Here is a 9,463-nt window from a genome sequence, read left to right as displayed (position 1 = left end):
TGACAACTAGCAAGAGGAAATCCTTCAAGATAGGATCATTTTGGACCCACCCATATACTAGCATATATCTCGAAGATCTGCAACTAAAAGCCACAAGTCTCGAATAAGCCAAGACGTTACTAACGAAAGATCAACGCGGTTGTGTCCGGAATCATTAGATGCATGTAGCTCCAAATGCATCGACCGGCTTCGAACGCAATTAGTCAGTTTATGTGTTTTAAATTATGATGTTAGCATTGATCTTGCAAGAGGACCACATCCAAAACAAGGACTGTAAAGAACAAAACCAGCAAAAAGATGCTAATGAATATTGAACTTCATTCTTTCCGGCACATTCTCCCTTTTCCCCCCATTTCCAACAAAAATTTCAACACTAAATATCAATACGATCAAACTTATGATCATACATAAATATGCATATATATCATATATATACGTTATATGAATATGACGAAAGGACCTAAAAAAAATTAAGTTAATGAGGCAAAAGTTCTTGGGATGAAATACGACGAAGGATATCTCAAAATGGTGTGCCTAACCCATCCATTACATCCAAAACACTACTAGACTTCGGACGATCCAACCGCTTGGTTGGAGAATTCCCAGTGCTTCTGCTCACATCCCAAACTTTGCTCCCACCCTTCCCAAATGGAAATTCCTGGCTTTTGCTGATGCCAGGAACCAACCTTCTCCTGCTCATTACCTGTTCCAACAAATTTTTATCCTCTGGGGACAATTGGACGCTACTGGTTTTTGGAGGCTGCAAATTGACTCCCGGGCAATTCAGAGATTTAGCGGGAAATATTCTGATTCCATTATCTCTCTTTCTTACTACACTGATTAGACGGTGAAGCCATATGGCCAATTCAAGGATGCACATATCTGTTTTTTGCTTATCTGCGTGATAAAGCGTTTGAAGGCGGATTGGTGTAGTTTGTGTTGCCCCCTTCTTGCTAAATTCAGTACTGTAATAAAAGAAATAACCGGTTATTAATCTCATAATTTTTTTTTTGTCAAAAGAAAGAAAATAAATTATTTACGGAAATTATTATAACAAAAACCACGAGCACAATAAGAGGTAAATGACTAACCCGGTGTTTGCCCACTCTCCAACCCACCCAAAACCTTGATGCACTCTGTTTGGAAGTGCCAGGAGAAAAAAAAAACACATGAAAGATCGTGAAAATCCATTTTAAGAGCCAGTAAAGATTAGGACACAAAATATTGCTTGTTTTCATATGCCAGCATAAGTAAAGCAGAAAGATGAGAAAAACCCAGTTGGCACTCCGATTTACCGTACTTTGAAGTACTTGTAGCCACTGGAACAAGCCATTGGAGTGTTTTCTCCATTTCAGCTTTGATTTTAGGAATTGTGAGCTGCACAAAGACAATGTTGAAGTGCTTAGGAAACAGATGGAAATAGAAAGACTTCTTGCATAGATTTCGGGATAAGGAAAACTAAGGGCCCGTATGTTTCGACCGGACCTGTGCATAGATTGGGCTATATATCCAACGTGGCTACATATTTGGTATTTGGTTAAAATATTTATGGTCTAAATTTCATGCATCGGAAATATAATCCCACAACGTGAGGATTATACAATAACATTGGGTGGGGTATTATTAATCCCACCACTTTAAGTCTGATAGGATTACATATATGGGATAAAGGATCATATACTACTCCACTATTAGTCTGCTAAAAGAAGGGCCAGTCATACTCAAGCCAGATTGCACAAACAAAATTCATTTGAAATCAGTATTCCAGATAAGAACATACCTCTTCATTGACATCAACAGGTTGACACCGAGTACGTAAAGCAATCTTGACACTGTTTGGCAGCCCATGATATAATTGGTCTCTCATATTAGGAGGAAGGGAGGTAGGCCGAGATACCTTGTATCAAGTAGATTAACTTGCCATTAGAAAATCATGAAGAATTGGTTATGCTATGCCAATCATATGGTGAAAAAAACCAGGACTGAGAGTTAAATTGAACTTACAATGTTGTCTATCTGATTGATCACGTTAGCATAGTGCAGAGCAAGACCAGCTGCGCCAAGTCTTTCAGGTTTGTTAACAGGCTCTTTGCCCACCGGTGGCAAACCTGCATGAATTGATAGAGTAGCGAATAATGGAAAATAAATAGTAAACACATTTCCATGACCAACTACAACATAAACAAAGGAAAAGAAAATCGCATTCTCAAACCTTGAGTGTTAGTTGAGAAATCATAACAGTGTGTAACCCAGACTAACAACCATTCAGGATTGGAAACACATAAAGTCAAAAACACCGTTTGACCAACCATGGTGATTAAAGTGGAATTCAAATGCTTCTAGCCTGAATTGGCCTGGCATTCAGTTACCCTATGGATCATAGCACTAATTAGGTGCCTAAAGGCTGAAGCCTAAATTTATTCTTCCATCTGTCTTTAAGTTCATATGCGATCCTACCAAGCTATTAAATGCCGTATGCAGATATATGTGACAGAGATTCATGGTTGCTTTGTTGTGCTATCTAGTCCATACCATTATCTCCAAATGCTTCCAAGATCTCCTGATGTATGAAGGTGACGATATCAACAAGCTTCTCCACAACCTACAAAACTAATATGAGTTAAACGGGCTTTTACATGCTTAAATGGAAAATAAAACCCATTGAGTGTCAAACATCAAGAAAGACTAAATGCATTCAGTTACATTTGTCTCCTATGGAAGGAGTAAATACAAGATAAAAAGTGTACAGAGACACCGCCATCTGCAACTAGAAAGGCAGCAGAATATGAGTTTGAGAGATGAAAGGACCATATATCAAAAATTGACAGGAAAAAAAAAAACTCCAACTTCTAAAGCAAAATGCATCAATAACAATGATTTGAATTAGGTAAGTATTTCCAAAATTTTCACCATCTGTAAATAAAAGTATTGTTCAACCACGTACCTCCTCCAAGCTCTTAGCCCACAGAGATTTCTTTTTCAAGCTCCTTACAAGTTTTCTTTGATGTTTTAGCTCACTTTGTAACATCGTGACACTCTCTCCTACAATAACAATGCAATGCGGGTTAATGAGGACAATCTATCTTCGAGTACCAGATATCACAATCCTAGTGCTAAAACCGACAGCACAGATCTGTTAATATCCACTGAAGATTGACATACATTAAATGAAACTCATTTAGTTAGGAAGAGAACAACAACAGTTGATCGTAAAACAGAAATCTCTAAACCTGTGGTAAGCAGGAGCCAAGCGCGGTAGGTACTATTAGACGAAATACTAAATCACCCCTAAAATCTGAATGTTGGAAAGAATGAAGAACAACTGTGTCCCATTTCACACCCATGTCCTCGTGAATAGACTTGGATTCAAAACTTACACAGTAGGCATCATCTCATTGAAATAAAAACCAACCACGTCTCTACAGACGCTATACTTAATCCCATTAAAAAGTAGAAACTCTGCAAACTACCAGATCTGATCAAAATACAATTCACAATTTTATATAAATGAAACGTCCAACTTGATTGGAGAAAACAAAAGGAGAAACAGTACTTCTGATCTTGATAAAGATAGGTTCCTGAAGCAAAATATTTTACAACTTCTAGTTAAACAAAAGGCTTCAAAGAGCAATACGGTCCTTTATTGGGGGCCTTGATTCTCAACCTCCAACTAATAACACCAGTTAGCTTTTTGCATTTCACTGCTAACACAAGCAAACTTGAATACAACAACAACAACAACATAACATAACCCATCTAGTCCCCAATCATTGGGGGTATGGGCGGGGGATGATTGGAGACAGACCTAACCTTTGGCAATATATGCACAAAGTGGCTGCTCTCAGAATACCACTAAAACAGTGGCCCCCCTAAACCTCCAAGAACCGAGGAGCTACAAGGACGTTTTTTGTAAAACCATGCCCTCAAATCAAAGCCAAATGGCATCAGAGAGGGCAAGCCTAGAGACCCAAATCAATTTACGTGCACATTACCATGCTTCCTTCATTGATAGTCCAGAGCATCGGTATGCACAAAATGAAAATGATAACCATCTCTTATAAAGACAGATCCGAGGAGGCACAGTAAACATGGCCTCCTTTCATAATCGTGTTGAGTCCATCAACACATAAAGGAACACTAGAGCCAGTTTGAGAAGAAAAAAAATTTGCAAAACAAATCCACTGATGAAACAAATTTAGACCTTCAATAAAACAAATAGAGGAATAGGAGAATATTCCGCTGTGTAGTACATACATCATGTCTGCATGTATCACACAATTCTTTCCCCTGATATTATTGCGCCTCCGATTCATTCGGCAACCATAAAAGGCTCTCAATAGAAAGAAGAAAATGAGATAACATTTCACCTCCAAAATTCCTTTACTATCTAAGCACGGTTAAATCAGAGCAAAAGATAAACCATTTCTAACCTTTACGAGGGAGATGTAAGGACTCCAGTTCTTCAATCTTCCTCCGATAATCTTGCTCAAATCTGTCCATGGAATTCAGCTCATGATATAATTCCTGCACATGACATAGGAGTTAGCTTCATAAATATATCAAGTGTGAAAGTAAAAAGTGAGCCTGATAGTAAAAAGTGAGCCCAATAAGTTGCAGCACTCATTAGTCAAATAATCAAAGCAAAAAATTATTATGTATGAGATATCATTTAAAATAAGTCAACTTACAGAAGTATGTTGAGACAAGCTAGTCAATTCTTGCATTGTCATTTCTGCCTCTTCTCTTTGTTGCTTTTGGGTTGCTTGATCTAATTCTAATCTAAGAAATAACAAATGCGTCAACGAATTCCCATCAAAAGCTAGTAAACAACAGCAAATTCACTATTGTAAATTATAAAGGTTATAAAGCATCTTGCTTACCTTGAGAAAAAACGGCCCATGTTGTGCCATTGTGGATCTTTGCATAGATCTCCAAATCTAACTACTTCCCGGGAAAAAACATCAAATTCCTCCCTACAAATTTCAGTGAAAATGAAAAAACATAAGATGAAGTAAAATGCTGCGAAAGACGCTATTGCATGGCGCAGCAAGTAAGTAAAGCAAGGGCAAAGCACTTCAAAACAGACCAGGAAAAAAGGGGAATTGAAAAATGAAAGGGAATCACGGGTGAAGCATTTTATCAATAAACCAGAATACCTTTTGTCTGCAGCGGCAATACTTAGCAACTCTTTCATGTCTGAAGAAACTAACTGCTGCACTCCTTCTGACTTTAAAACATCATTTTTCAGGAACTGGACATTCTCTTCAGATAAAGATTGCACCAAATTTGCACCTTTGGAGATTGTATTAGCAATTTCAAAGGCCAATATAGATATTCTATTCCCTCTGGAAGCCATGCCTGAGATAAACCCACTGTTGGAATTCAAATTTGACACGCTACTTCCTAGAGTGTCTAGAACTTCCACTGCCCTGTCCAGGCCCACAATTCCAGCTCTTCCCAAGAATGAGCTCACCTGAGGCACCTATAAAACCAGAGGCTCAAAGGATATCACAATGCAAAAAGTTACATTTCGGAATTATGAGCAATTGCCAAAATTTCACCATATTAAGAGCTTTATGACTGTCTTGATACAGACACTGAAAAGTAATGAGTTGACTACCAGATGCCAGCAGAGAAAAGGGCTCCAAAAACATGAACTATTCAGTTGACACAGGCTTAGAAAATAAAATTGTTTACTAGCAGTAAGGACCACAGATTTGACCATATCCAATTTACATTCAAGCAACTGTACTCCCGTCTAAGGCAGACAATCACAATAACATTCTAAGAATGTATTTGCTGCAGCTTAGCTCAGAAGTTATCTGCCCTTGTACAATGTCCTAAGATGGTAATAGCACGATCCCCTATCGAATTGAGAGAATATAATACATCTGACTCCTCTCATTTGTTAGGTTAATGATAGTTTAAAAATTTAAAAGATCAAAGGTAACTGTTCAATCAGCATGCCTTGCTTGGTCTACATGAACAATGTAAAATTTTAAACTACTGTTCCATAATCTCAAAGCAAAGGCAAGAGACGAAGCATGTAAACTATGTCAGGTTACGGCAAACTAATCTGATTTTCACTACCATCGTCCTTAGTCCTTACGCATGTGCAGAAATGATCTCTTTGTGGGGTCCCAGGGTTGAGTCCTGCATTTCTACTTCTGAAACACTATCTCCCAAGATTCACTGTAGCTTCTGGTTGTTGCAGCTGGGTCAAAGTGCTTTAGTACTCAGCCAGTCTATGTTTCCCTACATTAACATAAGATCCCAAAAATACCAGATAAGCACCATCTGTATTGGGCTGATCCAATGTCCTGATTTGGGTCATTCAACATTGTTACTAGGTAGTATATTTATTCAGCGGTAGTCTCCCCTTTCCAAGACATGCTTTAGTCAGGCAAAGGGAATTTCTGCATGGCTGACCTCTTTACATGAGTTACACTGTTCGTGACCTGCTCTTGATCAGTTCTCATCTGATGCATGTTTACTCATTGTTACTGGCCAATGAAAATCATCGCAAACAATATTCCATCCCAAATATATTAGGGACTCAAATACCAGAGAGAAACATTGACATTCTTCTGGGATCGAAATGCAGAACATAAGAAAGTCTAGACAAATAGACAAGTTCCCTAGTTCCTTCCAATATCCTCTCATTGCTCTTATCTCACCATATTGAGGGCACCTGATGTCTAAACATTCTTCTATTTCTGCAAAACAATAATGCTCCAATTTCACCGCCTCTTATTCGCTATTGATTAATGGAGTATGCAATTATCCTTGTTTTTCTTGCACTGATGTCACTACAACTTGAAACTCAAAAAGGTTTTTGCAACTAGAGTCTCCATTTCATATTATCTCGTACCATCTTCATCCTCCCTCCCATATTTGCTTTGAAACTAGGAAGAAAAGACACCTGTTTGCACTTGCTATCTGCAAATCAGGTGACAACATTCCAATGCCTTTAACTTATCCAGCAACTGGAGGCCACAGTGGCGCTGCTTTACAGGGCTGCCTCGGTACCAAAAGAATTGGGAACCAAATTCAACCAGATTAAACAGGAGTTCTTTCATATACATTTTTTTTCTGCCTGATTAACACCTACACAGAAATCAACAGTTTGCCTACAAATAAGATGCATATACATGGAGTAGAAAATACCTTGGTTGTCCCGGTCCTAGCAGGTGTTGACGGCTTGAGTTCACGGGAAATGGAGAACTGAAGCTCGCCTGAATCATAAAGATAAGAATCATCGGGGTAAGAAGGATAAGAATCATCATCCTTCTTATGCTTTCCACCAAAGCTCCCCATCGACTTGAGCTTCCCTGAAAACCCCGAACTCTTCACCTCTCGGTACTCATCTTTCGGCTTCACTGCCCCGCCTGAGCACACCCCTCCCATTGTGCTTCCAACCAAGTGCTACTTCAAACCCTCAAGAAAATTATACCTAACAACGAATTCAAACAGGAATTTATTAGCTGCTGAAACACATACTCGTGAAATGTATAATCCAAGTTTATCCTTGCAGTTTCTTCGTAAGTTGTAACTAAACAGGAGGTAATAAAACCTAGAAAAAATAAGATATCAAAGCAATTGAAACAGGAATCCATTTGATTGCACGAAAACAGCAAAATCGCAGAATATTCTTTGATTGACTTTGTAACCAAATTCTACTTCAAACACTCACAAACTACATAAAAAAAAAAAAAACCCAAATTCTGACCGGAATTAATATCGCCACTGAAACAAAAAAATCATAGATAGTACAATCAAAATGTATCCTTTCATTTTCTTTGTATCTAAACAGGAGGTGATAAAACCTAGAAAAGAAGCTTTCAAAACAATTGAAACGTGAGTTGACTGTATTTTTATAACTCAAGTGTCCAGGCAGGCTTACGTGCACCTCCACTAACCAATCCTACTGTACGGGCTTATCCAACCGCCAACTAGCTGGGCTCAATTAAGCATCACAACAATTGAGCAATCCTACCGTCCACTAGCGAGGCTCTAATAAAGCATCAAAACAATTGTGCCCCTCAACCAACCAATCCTACCATCAGGGCCTATCCTACTGCCCACTAACAGGGCTCAATAAGCATCAGAACAATTAACCAATCCTACCATCCACCAGCAAGGCTCGATTGAAGCATCAAAACAATTGTGCCCCTCAACCAACCAATCCTACCGTCAGGGCCTATCCTACCACCCACAAGCAGGGCTCAATTAAGCATCAGAACAATTGACCAATCATACCGTCCACTAGCGAGGCTCAATTAAAGCATCAAAACAATTGGAACAGGAATTCACTTGTCATTTTATAACTCATGTGTCCTGCCAACTTACGTGCACGTCAACTAATCTCTGGGACCAATCCCACCCTCCACCAGCGGATGCTCAATTACAGCCAAGGCAAAGCCCCATACAACTAGCCCCAAATAAGTTGATAACACACTTGTGAGGTTTCGAAACAATTGAAACACGACTAATCTTTGGGACTACTCCCACCCTCCAGTAGCTGAGGCTCAATTAAAGCCCCGTATGACCGGCCCCAAATGAGTTGATAGCCCTTGTGAGAATTCAAACCCGTGAGACTGGCAAACACTTAATCTCAGGCCTTGGCCACAAGGCCGGAATTCACTTGGAAATTACGAAAAAATCGGTGTAATCTTCTTCAATAATTTTGTTAGCAAGCAAAAAGATTGGGAAGGAAATCTATTTAGATAACGGAAGCAGCTACCTCTGAAAACGAAATTCAGCACAGCGACGTACGATTGATTCTAGAGCAGCGCAAACAGGAAACAAAACACACAAAAAACGAAGGAAATTCTAATCTCTAAATCTAAAGGGATTGATTGTAGGTTCCGAGAATGTGGAAATGATTGAAGAGGAAACACAGAGAGAGAGAGAGAGAGAGAGATTTGACTAAGTAAATAGTAGTAAAATGAAATACCGCGTTATGTGATGAGCATGACGAATCTCGTGTGGATTGACGGAATTGAATTGAATTGAATTTCGATGAGAGAGAGGGACGACGCCACAAAGCGGCAACTGAACGAACACGGGTGGTATTGTAGCAGAAACGCTTTGACTATTTGCGCTCTCTCTCTCTCTCTCTCTCTCTCTCTCTCTCTCTCTCGCTCTAGATTTTTTTTGGGGTTGGGTGTATAAAAGTCACGACTGAAATTAAAATGTGAGAGCGGAGTATATATATAGTACTGTATGAGATAAGGAGAAATTTTTGGGTGCCAAGTGGGTACACGTGTGTGTTGGTGTCCAAGCAGCCCATTCGGACCGTCTAAAAGTGTGTTGGACGGTCAAGATTAAAACACTCTCTCTCCTCTTACCCTTCCACTCTCTCTCTTCTTTCTCTCTCTAAATTCAAGCCATTCAAAACAGAAATAGACGGGCCGGTTGCGTCGAACGGAGTGGTACCCATCCGGCACTCAAAAATTTCTCA

General features: G+C 39.3%; 1 protein-coding gene and 1 non-coding gene across 3 annotated transcripts; both read right to left on the bottom strand.

The window, feature by feature from the left end:
* Window positions 1-276: 276 nt before the first annotated feature.
* On the bottom strand, window positions 277-9,185 carry LOC131334468 (protein PSK SIMULATOR 2). 2 transcript variants are annotated; one of them, XM_058369496.1, is made up of 13 exons: window positions 8,957-9,185; window positions 7,168-7,453; window positions 5,157-5,482; window positions 4,881-4,973; window positions 4,689-4,779; window positions 4,431-4,524; window positions 2,945-3,042; window positions 2,533-2,602; window positions 2,005-2,108; window positions 1,781-1,897; window positions 1,301-1,377; window positions 1,092-1,136; window positions 277-965 (listed from the first exon to the last, which is right to left on the bottom strand). In XM_058369496.1, the coding sequence occupies exons 2-13, from the start codon at window positions 7,405-7,407 to the stop codon at window positions 521-523; spliced, it is 1,800 nt and encodes a 599-aa protein (XP_058225479.1). In that variant the 5' UTR covers window positions 7,408-7,453; window positions 8,957-9,185; the 3' UTR covers window positions 277-520. The 2 variants fall into 2 exon arrangements, with proteins under 2 accessions (XP_058225479.1, XP_058225480.1); XM_058369497.1 differs by lacking the exon at window positions 8,957-9,185 and adding an exon at window positions 8,744-8,896.
* LOC131335020 (small nucleolar RNA snoR100) lies at window positions 3,901-4,008 on the bottom strand. Its single transcript, XR_009202413.1, has one exon. It is a non-coding gene; the product is annotated as a small nucleolar RNA snoR100 (small nucleolar RNA).
* Window positions 9,186-9,463: the final 278 nt, after the last annotated feature.

This window comes from Rhododendron vialii, chromosome 7a, assembly GCF_030253575.1.
Source record: "Rhododendron vialii isolate Sample 1 chromosome 7a, ASM3025357v1".
Classification (NCBI taxonomy): domain Eukaryota; kingdom Viridiplantae; phylum Streptophyta; class Magnoliopsida; order Ericales; family Ericaceae; genus Rhododendron; species Rhododendron vialii.
This window is presented reverse-complemented; position numbering and strand designations above follow the sequence as displayed.